The sequence below is a fragment of the Pelmatolapia mariae genome, linkage group LG23 (assembly GCF_036321145.2).
Source record: "Pelmatolapia mariae isolate MD_Pm_ZW linkage group LG23, Pm_UMD_F_2, whole genome shotgun sequence".
NCBI classification, from domain to species: Eukaryota; Metazoa; Chordata; class Actinopteri; order Cichliformes; family Cichlidae; genus Pelmatolapia; species Pelmatolapia mariae.
In genome coordinates this window covers 38078365-38101500 of record NC_086246.1, presented here as the reverse complement: position 1 = coordinate 38101500, position 23136 = coordinate 38078365, and the positions used below count along the sequence as shown (strand labels likewise).

The 23136-nt window shown below is 40.4% G+C and overlaps 2 protein-coding genes across 3 annotated transcripts in view; one reads left to right on the top strand and one right to left on the bottom strand.

Moving 5' to 3' along the window:
• Positions 1-541: 541 nt before the first annotated feature.
• On the bottom strand, positions 542-21916 carry gabra5 (gamma-aminobutyric acid type A receptor subunit alpha5). The gene is made up of 11 exons (XM_063465854.1): positions 21788-21916; positions 21542-21657; positions 20576-20660; positions 20266-20384; positions 19456-19523; positions 18489-18709; positions 14967-15049; positions 7304-7447; positions 4716-4868; positions 4248-4459; positions 542-2693 (listed from the first exon to the last, which is right to left on the bottom strand). Exons 3-11 carry the CDS (start codon positions 20656-20658, stop codon positions 2391-2393), a joined length of 1386 nt encoding a protein of 461 aa, XP_063321924.1. The 5' UTR covers positions 20659-20660; positions 21542-21657; positions 21788-21916; the 3' UTR covers positions 542-2390.
• The window catches only part of gabrb3 (gamma-aminobutyric acid type A receptor subunit beta3), a 48409-nt gene continuing 31078 nt past the window's right edge, over positions 5806-23136 (top strand). For both annotated transcript variants that reach the window (XM_063465853.1, XM_063465852.1), the window contains exon 1: positions 5806-6245. In XM_063465853.1, coding sequence (XP_063321923.1) covers positions 6151-6245 — 95 coding nt within the window. In that variant the 5' untranslated portion in view covers positions 5806-6150. The remainder of the gene's footprint in view (positions 6246-23136) is intronic.

Here is a 23136-nt window from a genome sequence, read left to right as displayed (position 1 = left end):
GAAGGTTTTTCATGCTTTATCATCGCTGAGATTTTGGACCTAAAAGCAGTCGGATAGAGTCAGGGAAGCTTTAGCAGAGGCAGGTGTGGACCCATGGAAAAAAGTGTTCGTAACAAACAAATAAATAAAAACATTACCCAGATAAGGAAAATCTGAATGAAATGAGAATCAAATGGTAATAAGGACAGCATGGTGGCACGGTGGTTAGCAAGAAGATCCTGAGTTTAATTCCACCATCAGGCCGGGGTCTTTCTGTGTGGAGTTTGCATGGGTTCTCTCTGGGTACTCTGACTTCCTCCCACAGTCCAAAGACATGCAGTTAGTGGGGATAGGTTAATTGGAAACTCTAAATTGCCCATAGGTGTGAGTGCGAATGGTTGTCTGTGTCTATGTGTTACCTGTCCTGGGTATACCCTGCCTCTAGCCCTAAGACAGCTGGGATAGGCTCCAGACCCCCCGGGACCCTGAAAAGGATAAGTGGAAGAGAATGGATGGATGGTAACACACTACAATAAGCAGAGGTCATTATTCATGAGCGTTATTTATTGCTTTAGATCATTGCATTTAAACAACAGTACAGTATGTATCTAAAATCTCAAATGAATCCAACAAATGAAGTAGTGGCAGGCCACGCAGGCATAAAGTCACATGATTCTGTTCAGTCTGCAGAACTAACTCTGCTGAAGTGAGTGTAGAGCATGCAGGTGCTGTGGAGGGCATCACATTATATGTTGGATTTGATTCTATTTAAACAACAGTACCTTTTAAAAACAGGAAATGACTTTCTTGCAAAGAGTTGATGAGAAATGTGAAATGCATTTCATATGAAAAAAATATAAAGAAAGGGGTCAGTCATCTTAGCTTAGCATCAAGACTTAAAGTAGAAGGAAACAGCCAGCCTGGCTTGGCTTGTTTGTTTCATTTTGTTGGAAAACTGAAAGTTTCCTCAAAGGGCTGCACGTTTTCCTGCCTGTGAAACATAGACTGTATAGAAAACACAACCCACTATGATGAAACTCCAAAAGCCGACATCAGCTCATCACACATTTCTTTACATGGTAATCTACTGCGGGCACAGACCAAGCACAGCTTACAAGCACCAGGTGCTGCCCTTCAGCAGGCTTCCCCAAGGCAGCCTATCAGAATGAAATAAACATCATTCCCAGCTCTAGTCTTTATGCTAAGATAAGGTCTGAACAGTGGAGAGCGTCACTACTTACTGCACAGAGAGAGCAGTGTTAATCTTCTCATTACACTCTCAACAAGAAAGCAAATAAAATATTGCCAGAGAATATAAAATTATTCATTTAGCTTATCAGGATTTTATTTAATGTAGATTCAGATTATTTCTCACCAAAAGAAGGTAATGTGATGAGACCCTTGTCACTGAGACTCTTGTCTCTCTTGATAACCTGATTAGTTCAAATCAGTCTTTTAATAACATGACAAAGAGTGACTCTGCTCAAAGCAACCAGATTTTAATTAATAATATTTGCAAGTTATTATCAAAGCTCATAGAAACAACAAAGTAACCTAAAAAAAATGTCAACATCTCTAAAGCTTAAGCTACTTGGATCATTTCCTAATCCAGTCAATAAAGCGCTAGACTAGAGTAATACTGGTGCTGTATATGCTTTACATAGAAGAACCTTACTGGCTTAGTGGTGCCTTTCTAAAAGCTGAGCGTATATACATTTTTCCCAAACTACTACCACACTTGCATACATACAGGATTCTCTACACGAAGACTTAGAAACAGAAGCTGCCACTATCACGTTAGCTTTAAATCGTCCCCCGTTTTATCGGACCAACGGAAACAGGAACAAAACAGTAAATGAGAACTCGCCGTACGAAATGGAGAAAGTCAGCGAAAACAAACAAGAAGCAGAAACGTTCAAGTAAAAGCTGAAAAACTGGCTTTTGATAAATGTAATAGCAGAGGATTTCAGTGCATTCATAATGAGTTATCACACTCTGAAGGCAACATATTAAGCATGGCTATTCATCTGCTTTTAACAAGGAAGCAAAGTTCCATGTGCCTGGGCCCAGCTTCGCAATCCCGGACCTCCGGCCCATTTGTACAAAGTTCGAGTTACAAAGGAGAAAAAAGCCGGTTCGAGTAATAACACAGGTGCATCTTTTGCATAGCATTTGGCTTTTGCTGAGCCATCATCGAATGTAGACTCAAGGAGAAAATATAAATGCCAAATGCCAAAAAATTTAAAAGATCACAATGTGGCAGAAACGAATCAATAACTGAGTGGTAAAGTGTGACAAATTAAGCTTTTTTAATCATGTACAAACTCTAAGAAAACATGGCAAAATGTTCTTGAAGCAATGCACATGCAATGTTATCGAACTAGCTAAAAAACATGTCAATGACTCAAAGACTAAGGACTTCTCTGCTGATCTCTGCTGATCACTGGCTCCCTATTGAGATACGTAGCCCAGTACACCAGGTTGAAGGTCCCAAACAGCACAGGGAACACTATCCTGGCCATCTTATCAATCTTGCTGACACTGTTGTAAGTCTTTTTGGGGTCTGGCGCCTTGGTTTCAGGCAGTTTGAGCTGGACAGCCGTGCTGTTTGAAATAGTTGAGATGGACGCGTCCTTCGTTAGGTTGGTTGTGTAATTCACACCAGCTGAACAATTGTTGTTTGGCTTCTTAGATAGAGTTAAAGGGTCTTTCTTCTGTAGAGAAACAAAAAAAACAAAAACATTGATTCAATATGCATAAAAAAAGTGGCACATTCATCATTGAACATAATAAAACAGGTGGATAATATCACAGGCACTCACACACATACACAAGAGCTGAAGGTAAACAATAAAAGATGGCTGGTGAGATCTGTAGGCAGGGATCAACGTCCTTGGGCAATAATGAACTGGCACTGTGCCACAGCACTGGCACACTGAGCAGAGGAGATATTGATCCGGCTTTTTTCAACTTCTACGCATCGCCCAATTCATCTCTTACTTTATTATTATTTGGGAAATAAAATTTTTCACTGCGCCCCCTTTTTCTTCTCTCTCCCCACTGCAGATGAAAGGATGGAAAGCAAGAGTCGAGAAGAAAGGGGAGAAGACAGTTTGGCATACCGTGAACAAACTTCAACGTTTCTCCAATTTTATTCCACTGAGGCAGCACTGATAATAACTTATTTAAACATAAATGACTAAAGAAGAGAACTGTGTAATTGCTCCTCCTAATCGAGCCAAGTGTACTGCCTGAACCATTATCTGTATATAAAAGATGGACAAGCTGAAGCTGAAATTCTTCTAATGATCAGCAGGGGGCGATAATTTTCTTTGGGAAAATGACAGAACATTTTACTTGACTCATGACCTCAGTAAATGTTTTCTGATGTGTTTATGGTGTCAGGCGCTAGTTTCACGTCAAATCTAACACAGCATAAGTGGATAATGTAAATCATGGTCTTTATTAGAGTCAATATGTACAACAAATCGGTGTCTTCAGTTTCTCTGTCACATCAGCCCCTACCAACCTGTCAATAATGCGGAAAACCAAGATGGTGGTCAAAATCAAGTTAAGGCTTCACGCCAGGACCTCATAGACCAACCCAAACCAAACCATCACACTCTTTTATATACAGTTTATGGGCTACACACAAACCTGCTGTAAATTTACACACAACGCAAAGCATTATGTCTTAACTAGTTAGTTTTTCATTCAAACATATCAAGGGATCCCCTTAACAGAGGGGTGCATGTTGTACAGCAGCGGTCCCCAACCTTTTTTGCGCCACAGACTGGTTTAATGTCAGACAATATTTTCATGAACCGGCCTTTAAGGTGTCGCAGATAAATACAACAAATGAAAATGATATGACCAAGACAAAAACAATTCATAACACACGGGAAAAGACCCAGAGAAACCGAGTTAATGATAAAAACCTTGAAAACCATAAATTTCACACCCAAGCCTCAACTCTTGCGGCCCGGTACCAAACGACTCACAGACCAGTTCCGGTCCATGGCCTGGGGGTTGGGGACCGCTGTTTTACAGGACCTTTTTCAAATATATTGAGCTGTAACAACCAGCTGTAACACTCTTTCTGAACTGTACTGAGAATACAGGCCAACCTTATGTGAGGAAAAAAATCAATTTTCCAGCCTTCAATATTGACTTTAAAAACTACATTTTCAGTTTTCCTGTTCCAAGATTTCCACTGTAGTTAATCAACAAGAATGTGAGTCGAGGGCAGGTTGGAGCACAGCACGTACCTTTGGCATCTGGGCCTCCATTGCTTTTTTCCCATCCCACGCCCAGCTCCGTTTGGTGAAATAATTAACTGTGGCAAATTCAATGAGGGCAGAGAAGACAAAGGCATAGCACACTGCGATGAACCAGTCCATGGCAGTAGCGTAAGCCACTTTAGGCAGCGAGTTTCGAGCGCTGATGCTGAGAGTGGTCATGGTGAGCACTGTGGTCACACCTGGTGGTGCAGAAAACTGGGTCAGTTTTACTCACCACACTTGCTCTTCAGTTTCTATTCCAGCAGATTAAGTCATAAAAACAGGGCACGTATCAAAGTATTAAAGGCAGATTGTGAAGCCGAGTCACAGAAAAAGACATTTAGGAATATTCACTGCACTCATTTCCCAGCTTTATATTCCCACAGTACATTACATTTGCTAACATTATGTAAAATATCTGAATTCATTTGATTTCTCTCCTTTTTTCAAACGTACCAAACACGGTCCGTGCTGGCACCGATTCGCGGTTTAGCCAAAAGGAAACCTGTGATAGGATTACAGTCATGAAGCAAGGCATGTAGGTCTGAATGACAAAGTAGCCGATCTTCCTCTTTAGGTAAAAGTGAGCCATCATCACGGTGTATTGACCTGTGGAAAACAGCAGAAATTAGCATTTTAGTTATTTTAGTTACTCAATTCCGTATTTTAAAGAAAATAACATGGAGTAAAACTGAGCAAAAACTTGTAAACAACACAAAGAAAAGTGGCATTTATATTTAAAATTCTCTTTTATTTGGAAACACAAAACAAAAAAACTAATTAACCAAAAAAAACTTTTTGCACTTTTTGGCCACTTGGGGGCACTGCAACCTGTCAGTGCAACACTTTTAGGATAAACAGTTGCATTAACCTTCTATTTGAAGTCCTGTTATTAGCCACCTGAGAATGCTGGTCCAACCTCCAGTCTTCTTTTAGCTTTTGTTCTGGTCTCCACTAACTTTTGTTCTACCTACCACAGCTGAACCACTGCAGGCCAGAGGTTCCTAACACATAGTTTATAAATACATTTTTCTCACATGTATGTTAGGAGTTACTTGCGTCGGGTATCACGTCTGACCCATTAATCTCTGAGACCTTTTACCTTTCCTGAAACTTGTGGCCTGTGAGCAGTTGCTATGTCGTCACTTTGCACTCTGTGCTCTACGTTAAACCACCCGACAATGCCCTGGCCATCATCCAAATGTGTGAATTCAATTATTTAAAGAAAAAAGGTTTGTGGGGAACTCATCATATCTCGTTAACCAACTGAAGATTGCATTTGAAGGATTTTTTTTTTCCAAAAATCCTGTTGAGCCATGGAGTCTGATAAACTATAGAAAATCCACAGATGACTGCTGCTTTCTCCTGGCAAAATCCGATTTTTCTGTCTCACTAATCCCTTGTCACAATCTGCATCCTGTATATCTCTCTCTCGCTTCCTCCCTCTCTCTCTCTCTCTTTCTATGTGCATGCATGCATGCGTGTGTGTGTGTGTGTGTGTGTGTGTGTGTGTGTGTGTGTGTGTGTGTGTGTGTGTGTGTGTGTGTGTGACAGACAGTCCATCCCATTCTGTCAGGCCAGGCCTTTGATTGGGGACGTACATCCTTTCCTTGCCTGAGCGAGAACACTAAAACAGACCTGGATCAGCGGTGATTACAAGCAGGTGCACAGATGACTGAAGCAGAGGGGGGCTGAGAGGGACCGCAGGAAAGTTTTGTGAGATGCAACAACGAGCATCATGTTCTTAATGAAAAGGGCACCTGTGCTGCCTTCGCTCCGAGGACTAGCAGCGAGCAGCCCTGCTCCGTGGTGGCACGGCCGGGCGAACCCCGCTCTGATCTGACCGCCTGCTGGGATTGGAAGTGGATGGAAATCTCCGAGGCGTGAAAAAATGCAGTTGTGGTGGATTTTACTGTTTGGTTTTTGGAGTGTCTGTGGAGAACTGCCATTCATAGCAGAGAACAATGCAGCTATGTTGGTTAACTGGTGAGTACATTTCGAAACCATCTGTTGAGCTTTGCCGCTTTTAATTATGACCCGGTGTCTTTAACCAAGTGAAATCACAAGTTTTCTCAGTTCAGCTCCCGTGTCTATTCTCACATCATCCTCAGCTTAGCCTGTGAGGTCAAAGGTCATGTCAGTGTGAGCACCTTGCTGAGCTATTCTTGGCTTGTTAAAGAGGGCTTGTACCCCAGATTAGTGATACTAATTAAGGACACGATGGCTTTGTGTGTCTGCCCTCTTTAACCAGTCGGAGCTGTAGGGGTGTGTAAAAACAGAATTGCTGTCTATGGCAGAATCTCATCGGTTTCTGAGTCTGGGTCTTCCTCCTGTGTACGCATGGCTGGGTTATTCTTTTTACTGTGTAAGAAGCATGTGACGTACCTCTCGACAAATGTTCACTTCTCATACACCAGCCAGCGTAAACACCGGCTTGCCCCGGCAGATACGGGATTAAGATAGCTATTTCTGTATACATCACACTATAGGAACTCCTCCTCTGTGACAGACTCTCCACCAACAAGCAGCAGAATTGTATTATTGTACTTCTTTACATAACAGAATTAAGCAGATGCCATTTGCCCCCTACCCCACATGCCTCCGCTCCAGCAGCCAATCCCTGCGCTGTGACGTCACTTAGTAAAAGCACAACTGATGGGCCTGCAAACGGATTAACCCTACAGACCCAATGGCTCAGACCACGGATAAGTGATTTTTTTTCACCCCCCCTTCCCAGCACCATCCTATCTCTTCTCTTTGCAGAGACAGCTGGCTATGTGTGGGAGGCATCCTCAAATCCTTGTGATTCATTCATTGTCTCTATCCTGCTTGATTTGAAAACAGTTTCTTCACACAATATCTTTGGAACACTGTAATAACACGGATAATAGGGTGGAAGTGAGGGCTTAACGCAGCCTGAAGCTGGGGTATGACCGCTGCAGTAAGAAGGGAAATAACGGAGAGAGCTAAGACGTAAGAGGTCGTGTGTGTGATGCTGTGGGATGGTTCAGCTGTAATCTGAGTCCATTTTCTCTTCGCTTTACCTCGGCTGGTGTAGATGTCCTCTGTGCCCGCGTCCTGACCAATCAGGTGATACTGGTTGAGCCGGGACCCCTCTTCCGCAACCACCACTGAGTCAGCCGCTCCCTCGGTCCACCTGTAAACCACCTCTGAGACCGGATAAGCGTCTAAGAAAACAAAACACAAAGATGTGCAGTCTTTTAAAACTTTGTTTCAATTTTATTTGGATTTATATCAGGAAGTAATTTTATCCAGTTTCATTAACCGCCATGTTCACAGTTGGTTTCAGGGCAAACAAAAAAGGACAGAAAAAAACACTACAAACTTTTAAAACACCATTTAAAGGACTTTTCAACACCTACGCATGTCAGATTAGGCGTTGAATGCAATACTTACTGTTCATCAAAGAAAAAAGAACTTATCTGATATTTGTTTTTATTACATCGCAAAAATATTCTTGAATCTCCCATTTATGAGAAACAGTCCAATAACTAATATCACTCTTTGCTTCAGGAACAATTTTTTAAAATAACATAAACATCGATAATGTCTATGTCCAGATTTGACCTTTAACCTTCTACATAAACTCCCCGAGTCTTCCAGTGTTTATAATAACTGCTGAATGAATTCTTAAGTTATGATCAAAAACATGATTTGTTTAAAATGTGGACACATGGCTGAACTCATTAACTGCAGGTGAAGAGTGTGTTCATTCTCTGCATTCTCTTTGTGGAGACTCGATAAAAGACATCGTGATGTTGCTCACTGGTTTTGGAGCTCCACATTCTGAAGCCTCAGTGCTAATATGTTGGCCATGGTGTTCTTTCGGCAGCAGAAAGTGGCCAAGGTTGGGTACAGAGTGTATAGGAGCGCCACACAGACACGAATACCTGCTAATTAATGCTCAGTAGTAAGTAAATAATTAAGTAAAATCCTAGAATTCAGTCACCGAAACTGGAGACTTTTTGGACATGCATTAAACAGTACAGCAGCGATGTTACTGGTCAGATTATTATATTAAAAATGTCCCAAAAAGCTCAAACACAAAGCACAAACAGTTCAGGGACTGTGATTAGCTGAGGTGAAGCCAAACAGACTGTTACCAGGTGCATGTCTTTGTAGCAGCCTGTAATAATGCTTACTCATGTCGAATATTTTAGCTGACTTTGCTATTTAGCTTGGTTTAAACACGGCACTCTGAATATCTGTAATAAAACTACCATCAGTGATATCGTTGAGGTGAGACATCTGCACAGAGTCCATCAAAGACTCAAAGAGGTTTGAGATTACTAAACTCCAAACCTCATTACAGAAACTACCTTTATGTTGCCAACATCATTTATATTTCTTTAGTTTCATGAATAAAAGGAACTCTGAAGCATGTAAGCGTGAGAGTAGCACAGCTGTTTCAGTGGGTCTGTCATTAACTTTAGTTTGACTTCCTTCTGCTTCCTCTTTCCTGTCTGTCAAAGTGGAAAACGCTGAAGTGACTGACTGCTTCTGACGCTTTCAGAAAGGATTTGAATATATTATTAGAACAAAAATAAACGGTCTGCAGAATGAATGTCATTTCACCGATCAAACAACACACTGTGCAAGATGCACACACACTCACACACTCCCCCCCCAAAAAAAACAAAAAAACAAAAAAACAAAAGACCTAATGCCACACGAGTCGTCCACCCACGGTGCATGTTCACAATATTATTTTGTGTCCCCTGTGAGCGTTTACTTCCTGTCAAGCAAAGATGAGTTTGATAAATGACATGTTACGTGAATGAAATTATGTAAGAGCCGCATTTTTAGTCACGTCAGTGTTTAGGTACAGGTGCTGTTTAATAGGAAAAGCAGAAAAAAGTTCCAACAGACTGGCAAATGCTAACTTACTGAGTATGATCCAGAAATCCAAAATGTGCCGCGAATATCCAGCAGTGTTCATGCAGATGCACTAAAACGGCCCCAGTCCCTGGATTTTGAGTTCATAGTTCCTTTCTTCTCGAGAATGATTTATGTGATTTATGGACTCTTTATGAATTCTTCATTCTTCTTTGCTTTAAGTTGATCTCTTTGTGTTTTTATATGTTGAGTCTTTACTCCTTGTCAGGTTTATTTACCGATGATTTTGTGGAGTTTGTTTTTAGTTAGCTTCCTCTCTCTTTCTCCTCGCTCTTTTGTATCTTATGTCCAAATTTGCTTTGTTTTTATTTTCTTAACTAGTTTCAGCTGTGTCTTTTTTACCTCTGGTGTATGTACAGCTTCAGTCTGAGTCAGAGTGTCTGTTTGTCTTCCTTATAGTTGCACCTCCATTTGTTTTGCTTCTATCTAAAAATCCTTAAATTTTGTTTTCTATTCATTGACGAATAAGTGTTAAAAGCTACACTTGCAAACTTTTTTCTTAATTTATCATGAAAGTGTCCTCATGATGAAAGTCAGTTACTTAGCTAAAATAGTGATAATACTAGAGCTCTTTGAAAGAAAAGTCACCAGCGTGACTTCATTACACAGAGATTAAGTTGAAGTCACTGTCAAGAGCTCGTGTGTGGCTCTAACATAATCGCCCTGATGTTATATGTGGCACAGTGAGGGGGACTGTTGTGACACGTCAGACTCTGTAGGATAGCAACCTTCCTTTTGCTGCCACTACCTCTTCATCCTCGTGCATTTCAAGCTCAATCTTTCATTCATAGCTTCATTTTAGAAACAAGTGAACTCTGCAAAATGCAAAGGCGGCGATCCCACGCACTTGTGCTGAAGTACAAACTCCACACGTACTGTACAGTAGATGCATCTGTGTGTCGTTCTCTCTCAATTGTACTGCAGTGCAGAATCCAATCTAACAGTATTGCACTAATCCAGCAACTGTGGTGTTAGAAGACTTCACTGCAATTTAGATTGACCCCAGTCAACCAGGCTGTGGATTATCGTCTTAAAGACGCTCCACGTTGCCTCGAATGAATCTTTGTAGATCCGAGTCACAGAATACATTACGCACTGCACCTACTGTAACACTTCACCCACACTTAAACAGTTCAGAGAGCTTTGTCTGTAGATCGAGGCTTATACACTTGTTGGGAGACAAAAGACCTTTATATAATGACTAAGCCATTCAGTGCTCTAAAATAGAAAAAATGAACTTTAAGCCAGTGTCATCACAGACTGAGGGTTACATATGGCACTTTGCTCAAAACCGCTTTCTGCACAGGCTGAAAAGGAGTCTGTGCTTTTTTTAGAGAGTTTCTTAAAATTCAAAACTGATTCAGAAACAACAGCCAAACCATCACTGTTTTCCATCCTGCAGGTTGGAGGACTGTCACCTCGTTCTAAAGACTGACCTCAGAGTTATCATGAAACTGTAGAAAAAGCCCAAGATACCGTAGATCACACTGGTTATGAGTCTGAAAGAGGTCGCTGCTTTAGACTAAAAGTATTCTTGAAAATAAAGTTAAGCCACAAGTTGTCATCTTTTACACTCTTTCCAGTCTTCAAGCTAATGGTAATTCCCCAAATCAAACTACACTGCAGTCTGGAAACTCTAAGTAGCACTTTTTGCATATTGGCTTTCTTAATTAAAACTCACCCTTTTCTTTTTCCATAAATCTTTATGATTGAGTTCCAGTTTCTTTGTTTGTATCTGCTATTTACTAGAAGAGGGTGTTGGTTGTTTACAACAGCGTACCTTAAAGGTCAGTGTGAACAAACCTAAAAAAAGGTGAAACAAAGGACGTGACAGCCTGTTCACTTCTGTCAACCCTGATACACTACAGTGCTTAATGACAATGTATACTCACAGCGAATACACTTTATTCTCTGTAACCACTTCTACATAACACAACAAACACACAAGACAACAAATAGTACTTTAAAAAGGTTAAATATGAAAATTTGCTTGGCCACTCATTTCTCTTAAAATAATGTAAAAAATATATATTGTTTTTATGTTATTGATTTACAGATATGTAGGAAGTTTTGGACCTGATTTGGTTCACCAGCTCATTCCACATAGTAAAAAACATTTTTATTTTATGGTAACTATGAGAGAAATTCAAACATCTATTACAAATATCAGCTATGTTAAAAAAAAAAAAAAGTTATTGCATTACAGCTGTTGCAACAAAACCACAAACCTTACCGCTCATCACAGTCAGCTAACAAGCTCAAACACTCAGAAACTTCATCTGTAAAAAATCTTTACATACAGGAAGTCACTGTACATGTGGCCTATAAAGCAGCCAGTGTACTTCAGACATGCCTGAGAAAACGAGAGAGACTCAAAGGGTTGAAAGTACCCATTACCACTCGGGCGGGTGGTGGCGAGGCTGAACCAGATGTCTTAACTGTGTTTGGGATGCCTTTGGCGTGTGGAGCATTTTGAATACAATTTTCTGGCTCGTTGCAGTGGACCAAACAGTTTGCGGCATAATACATGTAACAGCTAGTTTGATATTTATGATATGTTGGTGGAATTTTTGTTAACCACTGTCAGTCCCTGTTCTGGAGGAGATGAGGTGGTCTCTAACCTTTATTATAAAAAGGCAAAAGTTAAGTATATTTTAAGCATAGGAGATTTCTTTATCAAAAGACCCAAACATTGAGATGCTTCTGCATAGACTGCAGTGTTAACGGGAGCTGTACATCACAGTAATAGAATCAGTCCTACGTCTGTCTAAAACCTATACAGAAACACGTGGACATATAAATACATTTATTAGTAACCAAATTAAAAACACCCTTTTCAAAGGTTTTTGTCATATTTTCAGTTTAACTGTAACTCTGTTCCCTGTTTCGGTCCTGATAGTGTTTTCTGCCCATCATTAAGAGTAAAAAAGAGACAAATGAAAGTAAGAAATCATCCTGATAAACGTGGTTTGTGTGCATATATCTGAACAAGGAGCACTTCTATTTATGACCCAGAGTGTAATCTAAAATTAGAAAAAACAGCCTTTCAGACTGAGTACGAACGTCCGTCTTATTTTGTTTTGTATTTGCATTTCGGTTCATTTACAGGATCATGAATGATCTGAGCAATTACTTCAGCTGTGAAAAATTGAGACACCAGCAAGAACACGACAACAGATTAGCATTTTCCCATGCTACCACTCAAACATGAGGACAGAATAGTGTTGCAAGAGTTCAGCACGCTAGCGTGCCATGTTAGACTTTTTCTTGTATTATGATGTTTTTTAACAGCGTTTTTACTGAGGTACAAATAAATCTTTGTAAATTCAGGCAAAAAGAAACCATCTGTTATGGCGAGTGAATTCTAATTAAGGCAGTACGACAATTGGCACACAGACTGAGATTGCGAATCGACTGCTGTAGATAAAAACTTCACCAGAATTGTCGGCTCTTTTCAAAAGTTGGTTTGGAATTTTGGTAGTCGGAGGTAAGGAGGTACACTAAATATGAAGCAACGAGGAGGAGAGAAGTAGCTTAAGTAACAAGATGATAACAGAATCAAAGAGACTACAGGTGTAATTTGACTAAAACAAATTAAGATATATACGCATGGTCACGTGGCCACCAGTGTGACCACAAAACAAGACCTGCGTGTTGCTCTGGTGTATTTACATCAGCTAAAGGCGTTCTGTGCATCACACACTTCCTTTAAATTGTGTCACAGCGATGAGCGACAGCAGGCACACAGACACTGATGGTTGTACAGTTCAGTCCATGAAAGGTGATTAACACAACAGCAAAGGAAAGGTCTACTGTAGCTTTGAAAGCCTTGAGCTCACGGGTGAGTGCTGTCCATTAGGTCAGAGGATTAGCGTGGGTTAATGGAGTTGGAGAAAACAGGATGTATCGCACGGTAATTTTTACAGCTCACAGCCTCACGTAGATGTTTTCTCTCCAATTACGGTTTAAAAAGTTAGTTTTAGGATGGCAACCTCTGTCTTTTTTCGCCTTCATCACGATAGATCACAACTTAGCAAAGCTGCTTAAACCAGCTACAGAAATACATACTACAGCCACACTTCCATCACTGCTTTTGTTGAGCTTAATTACTTGTGTTATTTTGACAGTTTGGAACGATTTCCACTTATTTTATTTTTGTAGCTAATACTGATGGTTTACATAGCTTTCAGCCTTTGATGGGTTTTCACATTTTTCCATTCAAGGATATCAAATTTTAAAAGAATCTTCACAAAATTAAAGAGATTCTGTTGCTTTTTTGTTACAACTTTTATGGTCAGTGTTTTTTCTTTGTGTATGTGCAATGAGCCGCTGTATGCAATACACTTTGTCTGTTACACTAAATCTGCAAGAAACCAAGCAACTGGTGCTGTATTTAAATTTGCATAATTAATTTAAAGTGGCGCTTTTATGCATTTCCTTATTTCCTGTCATAAATCTTCTGTTCCAGTGGACACTGGCATTATAAAAAGGCCAAAGTTTCAAACAATGAGCTCAGTATATGCACACAAAACCCCTGTGAGCCCAAAGCTCCGCCTGCTGACTGATCTCAGTTCACTCAGTTCATCACAGGTCTTATACTCTTGGATCTGTGTGATGTCAGTGAGAGTAGATACATGGCCACAGCGTTGGTTGTGAGCACAGAAGTCCCCCTTACTTTCTGTTTTAACCTTCTGTTTATGAATGAGAGCCAATCAGAGCAAAGCTGGCTTGCCTTAGAATGGAGAGGAGGGGTAGCACTAAGGTCCACCTTGATATGAGTAAGAAGACCTTGATCTGTGAATCATACAAAATTAAAAATATGGAGCTAAAAATGAGAAGAACAGCTCCTCTGTGAGGAGGTTTCGATTGTCAGGGATCCCTGATGGACTTCAAGTAGAGTTCATCAACATCACAGCAGCTGTTCTCTTAATTAGCTGCTGCGATTATCCCTGCACCTGGTTTCACCTGCCGGTAAGGTGACCAAAGTAGCTGTGGGAGCAGCTAAGTGTCAGCGTGCAGCAAGCGCGCTCACGAGGACTGCGATCACTACGTCACATCAGTGGCAGGGAAAACCTCACATGCTAATCTGAAGCTTACAGAACAGGAGCTCCCCAGATATTTTTGGAACACTCAAGCCGTGTGAGACAAGCTGACTAACATAGAAGTCACATGGAAGGTGGCGGTTTGGCGGTTCATGTGCAAGGTGTACACCCAGATTTCTAAGGTTACCTTGGTGGTAAATTTAGATTTGGTGTGTGTGTGTGTGTGTGTGTGTGTGTGTGTGTGTGTGTGTGTGTGTGTGTGTGTGTGTGTGTGTGTGTGTGTGTGTGTGTGTGTCTCTAGCTTCTTCCAGTGTGTGTGCATGTAGGGTAGCTGTTTCAGAAATTTCCCATTAAATGTAGCCGAGCCAGTGAAGGGTGCAGAGGAGCAGCCCTGACATGTTGATTAATGGCTTCATCAGGAGGAGTGTGTCAGTGTCTACATGGCTCTCCTGCACCGCCGCAACAATAGCTTTACACCTGAGGGACACGGCCTGTCAAACGCACTAACGTTCATCCGTCCCTATGCCCTCTGCATGGAGAAAGACACTAAAACCGATGCCATGTCAAAACTACATGCTGCTTTTCTTTCTGGTGTACTCATTTTTTGAAAAGTTTGCTAACTATTTTAACACTTGTGCATCACTCTAGTTCCGGATGCTGACATAAAACATTTACATCACACCTTTTCCTGCATTATTAAAGACTCATTATGTGCAGTGGGCATTTGCTTGAAGGTGCATTTACTTACAGCTTCCAAATTTAAGGGGACAAGCATGAGCATCCATTGGAAAGTCCTCCAGCTGCATGGGACACTCAGCAGAGATGGTAAGCCTGAAAGAAAAAGGCAGAAAATGTCTGTGCAAACTGATACATCATTATCATGATCACCTCGTTCACAATTAAACAGAACCCCTTATTATAAATTGTGTTTAATGTTGTAAACAGCCATTTATAAACAGAAATCTCCCTTTGTCTTCAATAATGTCTCAAATAATTAACAGTAGAGCGAAAAGCAATTTTCCCAGTGTAGAGCAAAAAACATCTGAACCAGCAGAGGGACCTGTGATGAGCTTTGGTCTGTGGAGAAAGGATGCCACCTGTCTGCGGGAATACAATAATGCGCAAATGAAGCTTCAGTGGAAATAAAAACGGGGGAAAAAATGAGCTCATGTTGGATCTAAAGTGTGAACACAGCTCAGCCACACAGGCAGCCAATGGACCACCAGGTCTTATATAACACTGCCATCTGCTGGCCACATGGAGAACAATGAGAGCTGCTATTCAAATGAATGCACCATGGTAACAGGACGTGCTATATTTCACTGGGATGACATATTTTCTATTTCAGTATACAAATCCTGTGATCATTCAAATAACATATGAATATAATGTTTGTTTGTTTTGTTTGTTTGTTTGCAGCCACAATGCAGGAGCTTCCCTTATGTTGGTGTAGTTCCTTCCAGTTAATCACATGCCTCATTGTACAGACCAGCAGTCATTCACCTCCCAGTTGTCTTGTTAATTTACCTACTTGGGTCCTTCAGGCAGCTTTTACTTTGGATTTCTTGCGTACATTCACTTTATTTCTACTTTTGTACTTGGGGGCGTTGTTTCACGTTTCTTGTTTGTAGTCTAGTTGTGACCATTTAGGAAAGTTTACTCAACTTTGCCCCACGGCTGCTCCTGATCTGCTTGCCTTCATTTGTATGATCCAAATGTTGGATTTGCTCTCTCTGGTGTATTTTTGTCTTACTTGGTGATCATTACAATTCCAGGTGTGGTTGTGACTCTCACATTGATTTAAATAATGGATCATAGTATGTTTTCCACCAAGAATATCTCACAAACAGGGCCGTCAACCTCCGTTAAGTTTATATATCACATTCAGTCCAGTTGATCTGTGCAACCATTTCAAATATGTAATTTTCTCTTTCTTGAGTAAAAATGTGTGAGCACACTCTGAAAATACTCGCATTTAACGAAACCCTCTTTTATGAAACAGATGATCAGTCTGCCGCGAGTATATGTGCAATTTATAGCTCATAGTTGATCTTCTGAGGTGTCAAGCCTCCACAAATCTAAGGACTTATATATTTAAAAAACTCAAGACTCAAGACTCAAACAACACACGGAAATCTACAGATGTGGATGTCCATATATTTTATAACAGTGCTGATATTTTTTAAAACATGTGCGTATTAATCACATTAAAATAACATATTTTTATATTGTTATATCATATTACTTTTATTTCAGTTTTAATACTTTGACACTTGTGCATTAAACATTGTAACACAATGCAAAGTCTCGTTTCAAATGTGCAACGACACCTCCTCGGTCTTGTTGTGCTGAGCAAACTGACGGCAGACAAAACTAAAGAAGATATTTCTGCAATATTTTGAAGTTACTGCAGTTACTTTTAGACTACAATATCAAATTAAAGTTCTTTTTTTTTTCCTCAAAGTTAGTTTTTAGTTTTGCCACCAGTTTTTTCGCAGCAAACTTTAGTTTGGAGTTTTAGTTGACTGTCATAATCCTGCACAGAAGAAGGATTTCTTCATTTTGAACCACATCTGCTGTCTCGGCTGTTTTGTGTGAATAAAATCCACACGGCACAGTGCACGAGCCTCGATGTGAGAGAGAGAATCAAAGATGAATACAGATAAGCTTGGGATTCACTGAATATATCACAGAGCAAATTATACTTTATAAAAATTTGTCACTGCTCGCCGTGTCTGAATAGGACCCCCTAGTGGTGATTGTGTTATGTTGTTACAGCCGATTATCTGACTGGAGGAGTTGAATTTAGGTTTTGTTGTTATTGAAACATGCGACATATGCTGGAAAATATAGTTGTCCTTCTTTTCAGTTTTTTGCTTCACTCCTTTCTTGAACAGAGAGTAACATCTTTTTGGATTTATAAACCAATCTGTCTAAATATGACAGCTCTGACTGTAGAAAAGTAAAAACATGCATTAACTATTACTTTTCATGGCATTAAATAGACAGAAAATTTAAGAAAGATTATTGATAAATTCAGGGCTCTTGTCTGACCAGCACTGATATCCACAGAGGGACTTCAGCTCCGACTGGCTTTAGTTAGTCAAATACATACAGAAGTTAATAAATCATACTGACCAATAAAAAGAGTGCAGGTAAATTACCAGATGATTAAAAGGATGACTGATGCTATTCACTATGTTATTTCACCGAGGTCCATGTTATTGGATTATTAGGAAATTATTGCGGTGTGTTTTGGGGCATATTGTGCATAATGTGGCATTGCACTGTCTGGAAGGAACCTTCATGTTTCTCTAAGGGATCTTTTCATCCTACAGCAGCTGGGGCACTGCACACTGCAGAACGCCGAACGCAGGAGAGGAGAGTAAGACATGGCTAAAATGTTTCGCTAATAACCTTGTTCCCAGAACACAAATGTATTAATGGGCCGCCATGAACTCGTTTCTAATGGCTCGTAGCGTTGGAAAATGTGCTGTAGATTTGTAGCAATTTCAAAGTAAGAGGATCGATAATGATTTTTGACACGCAGCCATGTCCATTTCCTCAAACTTCCTTTGTTAATATTTGATTTGCAGGATTTATTGACCTGAGAAGATGATGACGCAGCACTGAAATGAAAGTGGATGTAAATGAGATGGTTCTATCTAGAATACATTTCTTTCCACAGCACAGAGTCTAATGTATTATGCATCCATAAGCCATTCTCTGAACTAATAATGAGTGGATTAGTATGCTTTATGCAGAAAAAAAAAGGTCTCTTTCCAGTTGTTAAGGCGGCACAAACTGAGAACAAGACGCATTCTTGAACTGTATGCATCCTTTGAAAGAGCCAGAGCATGTGAAATCTGGGCTGCGAACAGCTCTTGCTGTTTTCAAAGTAAAGCTTTCTGTGACGTGGTGACAGAGTTAGTTAACAGTAGAGGAGAGAACAGAGCGCTGGGTCAAAGCAAACATTTCCAGTTCCCCTGACCTCCAGTTTACAGTGTGAGGACAACATGATGACGCATCAATGCACCACTGAGACACAGAGTATAAATGTGTGGGCTGTATTAGAGCAGCGGGGGTCTTAAAAACCATTACCAAAGGAATATCGCAGACTGATAGAGGTTTCAGTCATCGCTCCAGGTTTAATTGGATTATACAATATCTTTAAACATGGCTAGCCAGCTCTTATGAGTCAAGGTTTGTAATGTAAGACTGGCTGAAAAGGAAATGCTTTCAGTTCAAGCTGGATAAAACGTTTGCTTACCTCATGGTGTAGAGAAGAGTCCCATCATCCTTCAGCCGCAGCAGCTTGTTAGGTGTAGTCATATTATGTGCAATGGACTTTTTCCCGTTGAGGAAGAAGGTGTCAGGGGTCCAGATGTTGCTGGCTAGAAGATTATTCAGGGCAAGCATTTCCATCGGGCCTTTGAAGCAAAGTCGCTCATCCTTCCAGCTTTGGCGGAAGAATACATCAATGGTGTATTCCTGCAGGAAAACAGCTCAGACCCATGAATATGAGAGAAGTCACGTATGCATCTAAACAAATTGATGGAATAAAGAAAGTTTATGATGATTAACTAGTGCTCAGTCATGAAATTGTCTGTTTCTCCTACAATAGTTCACAGTTCTTACAGGAATTGGTACATTTTGTTCATATAATTTGTGAGTTTTTTCACTCCTTTTTGCATAAAAATGACTAAAAACTGTGATTAGAAGATTATGGAATATTTGCTTCAGATAAAGGAAACAGTATTTGGCATGAGAAACACAAACAAAGCCAATAAAAAGTCATCCTTTGTAAAATATAACAGAGTTATGTGTGATCGCACTCGGGCTCATTTGAGGGTTAAGAAGGAGCAGCAGAGTGATGAGCGAAATCTAACATCATGCAGCTTAGGTTCAGGTGTGATCCCTTCACCAAGCTGAATGTGTGATCATTGCCTTTTATTGGTGTGTTCAACAACATTATGCAAAAATCAAGCCATATTTCCTTAATCGTGGTTAAGAGGTGAAACATGGAAAAATTAAAATCTGTTCAATTCTGGCACAATTTGGATCACTTTCTTCAAACCAGTGGAACAGGGCGGTAAAAGAAGGCATGTTCTCAGAGTAGACTTGTAATTTCTATAATGAAAGTTCTGATTAAGCCAGTTTTTTAATTTAAAATATGCATGCATTTAGTGTATTTGCAGTGTGATTATTACAGAGAGGACTGTATTATAGGTTCTTACCATTTCAGTGTCAGAGACCGGACCAAAGCTGGTGACAAAGATGTTGGTTTTGATCTCTGTCACCTTCTCTGTAAGAAAACACAGAACACAGTGAGCCTCCAGAGCAGACATCATCATCCACAACATCATCTGGTCTAAATATGAGGGACTAGGTTCTTGCTTCTTTGGGCAGAGATTGAAGTTTAACAGGCCAAATCTCTAATTTCATTTTATCTGAAAAACTAATCCAGTGTGACATTTGGGTTTGTAAAATTTAGGTTCTTCCACAAAAAATAAATAAATAAAAATAAAATTAAAAATGGCATATCGTGGATTATTTGATGGGGTGACTGCAGTCCATCCTTTGAAAAGTCACTTCATCTCTGCTATGTTTAATACTGTTTAAGCCATGCTAAGATTTTTATGCCTGCATATTGTTCAGTAATTAATGCATGACACCTTTGAAGCTGGGCCAGTGAGCATTCTCTATATTTTAATGTTTATATGTTTACACATCATACCAGATTTTTTTTCAGTTTGATAAATATAATTTATGGGAACTTAACTTTACAGTCGCTGCAGAACAAAGGACCCACCTTCCAACCAGAGATGAAGTGGTTCTCTCAAGGTCACAGCAGCACGCTGCATACTTCAGCGGATGTTCACAGTGCCATTAAATCATACTTAGCTGAGGTCATAACAGCTCGTCATGTGTCTCCTGAATACAGACTAATTTTCTGGGCCGAGCAGAAGGCAGATGTTGCAGTGCGGAGCATTTTTTCTATGAGGGGAGAAAATTTGTGTCGAGGTTTAAACATTCGCTGGGCTTACCTCCCAATCCGGGCCGGAGTCTGTTGTCATAACCATCCAGAAGTCCGTCCAGGATGCGCGTGAAGATGGTAATATTGTCATTTAATTCTGCCTCTTTTGGAGTTATCTCCTGGGAGAAGCTGGATGAAACACAGAAACAGAAAGCTGATCCTGGACACGGGTGGATTAGAAAAAAAGGATGTCATATAAACACCTTTAACTTTCTGTAAAATTATTTAAAAATATTGAACAATCAATTCATATTTATTAAGCAATGAGCTGTGAAAAATGTGCCATTACAGTGTGCTAACATTAAGAGTCAGTTCCTTACCTCAGACGGCAGGTGATGCTCACAAGCAAGACACAGAACCACAGACGCCTCATTGCAAAGCTGCAGCACATTCCATCGCCCATTCCTGAAAAAACACACACGCAGTAGTTTAAAACTCGAATACCTTTTTTAATTATTACTGCCAAGGCTAACTCTTAGTTCAAAATAATCAGAACTTAGTTCAGTTTGAGAGCTTTTGAGATGTGACCTTGTTGGCATATCATGTTGCCTTTTTTGGCAGAGGAAACTAAGTCAAATATTAGATGATCTGCACACTGTCCCCCAGAAACTCTGCACTCACTCCAAGCCTATGGGTTCAATAAATCTTTAACAGCTCCACTACAGAAAATGTGTGACAGAATCAATTCAGCATCTTGCAGCGCAGTGGCCATCAGCCTTCCTAAACACTAGGCAACATCTGTAAGACATGCAGATGTTCAGACCTTCAGCTGAGGTGTGAAAAGAAAAAATGAAAAGCTGATAAAAATCCAAGATACAGTACAGCTTTCACGGCTCAGACATGCAAACAGTGAGTTCCTTCTTTGTTGGAGCCCCTCTACACCCACCCATCTCACTGCAAAAGCCTCTGTTCAAAGGACTGGCGCTGTGTGAGCTCTGCTGCGTGTATATCCAGGTGAAATGCCTCCACCTGTGCTACATCTACAAGATTCCTTTCTGCACCGCAGCTGGACTCTTTAAACCCGCGTCTGTGTTGCTGTGACTCTAGGTACTCTTCACTGAATCATCTGAAGTCGGACACAGATCTCTACAAGCTGATTAAACTCCCGTGAGGAGGACGGTGTCTGCAGGTCCTTCGTAATCAGCAGCAGCAGCAGCATCAACAGCAGACCTCGGGGATACTCTTTTCTACCCTGTTCACTAATCCGTGCTACTACATCTCATACTGTAGTGGCCTAAAATAACGCGGTGCTGCACAGGAGCCGAGACGCAGTTACCAAAGCTTACCACACAAGACGATGCGCAGTAAAACTTCTCCGCAGGTCTCTCACACACACGCAGACTGCACTGTTCACAATTTGGCATCAATTCCTAAGGCCGCCACCTCCATCCGCACACAATAACTGTATGTTGGAAAGAGAGAGGAAGAAGATGTGGACTGATTTCACTGTCAGCGAGCTTTATTTCTCCCCAGAGCGATTAAAAGGTTGGCAGCGAAAAAATAAAGGCTTCCCAACACTTGTGCTGACTGACCATCCTTTAGTTTGGTCTCCGAGGAGCCGCGAGCACAAAGCCAGCTTAGCAAAAAACCCAATAGTGTATCCAAAGGAAAAGCTGAGTGCAAATGTAGAGTTTGGTGCGAAATGAGCAGGCGAGCGTGCAGAGAAGCGGGAGGATGTGTGGCCAGTGAGCGGAGGAGAGATGCTGTAGAGGGATGAGAGACGGAGAGGGGAGGGAGGGGGAGGTGGCAGAGGGAGGCAAAAAAGAGGCAAGAATCAAAGTGTCCGTAGTAATAATCCACAGCATGAGAGCCATCAGCAATATAAGCCGTAAAAGCTTTACTTATTTAATGTGAGGTTAAAGCTACACAAACAGAAGTGGCTTATTTTCATTTCAGCGCTGTTCTATTGTTTTAACAGGCAGCTGCACTCATGGTATACTGCACTGATCTACTGCTCCCCTCCAGTTCAACATAGTTCCAATATAGAGCACGAAACTCTGCAATGCTGCACATCACAGTTTATAGCTATTGCCCATTTCAAACCCTTGTCCCTTATTGTATATAATACATTTATACTATGTTACAACATTTAGTTACATAAAACCATAATATATCATCAATATAATATAAAACTATCAAAAATTCGCAGTGTAAGATAAACCTTTTCTCTGTTTTTATAGTGTGTTTTTTTCCGAGTCTGAACAGTAAAGCTGAAGCTCCATGTTTCAAAAGGCCAGCAGAGGGCGACTCTTTTTGGTTCGGCTATAGAAGTCTTTGTGAAAAAAGAGCCCACTGCTATCAAAATCTGACCCAAGTAAAGACTTTCCCGATGAGTTTATGTTCTCAGTCACTATTTCCATATTTTATTAATTACAATAAGATTTTCACTTTGGAAATTATGGCCCCAGTTAGAGTGAAAAAGAGCAATCAAGCTAACTCTCCTTTATGGAGGACACTTTTAGAGAAGTTGTCTATACTTAAAAAAATAAAAACTTATTTCCTCACAAAGTTAAATAGCCTCATTAAGAAGACTAGTTTATTTTGTATGCACAGAAGCTAAAATATACATCTAGTGTCAGTTTCTGTGCCCCATATACTAAAAATCAGATTCGAATAAATAAATGAAATGAAATGGCGTCACAGGGGCTGCATCCATCTTTTATATACAGTTTATCACTGTACGGGATAATACTGTGAATTATGAACTGAACAATTGTTTTTGATTTGTCTTGTCAAACAATATTGCTTGAGAATGGTTTGCATGAATTTCCAACAGCTGTAGATACCCTGAGTGTAGAGAAATCAAAGTAATCGTGCAGAAACCTGGAAAACAATGGTGTTGGCCTCAGCCTTGTGTTATGAGATTCAGAAGCATTACACT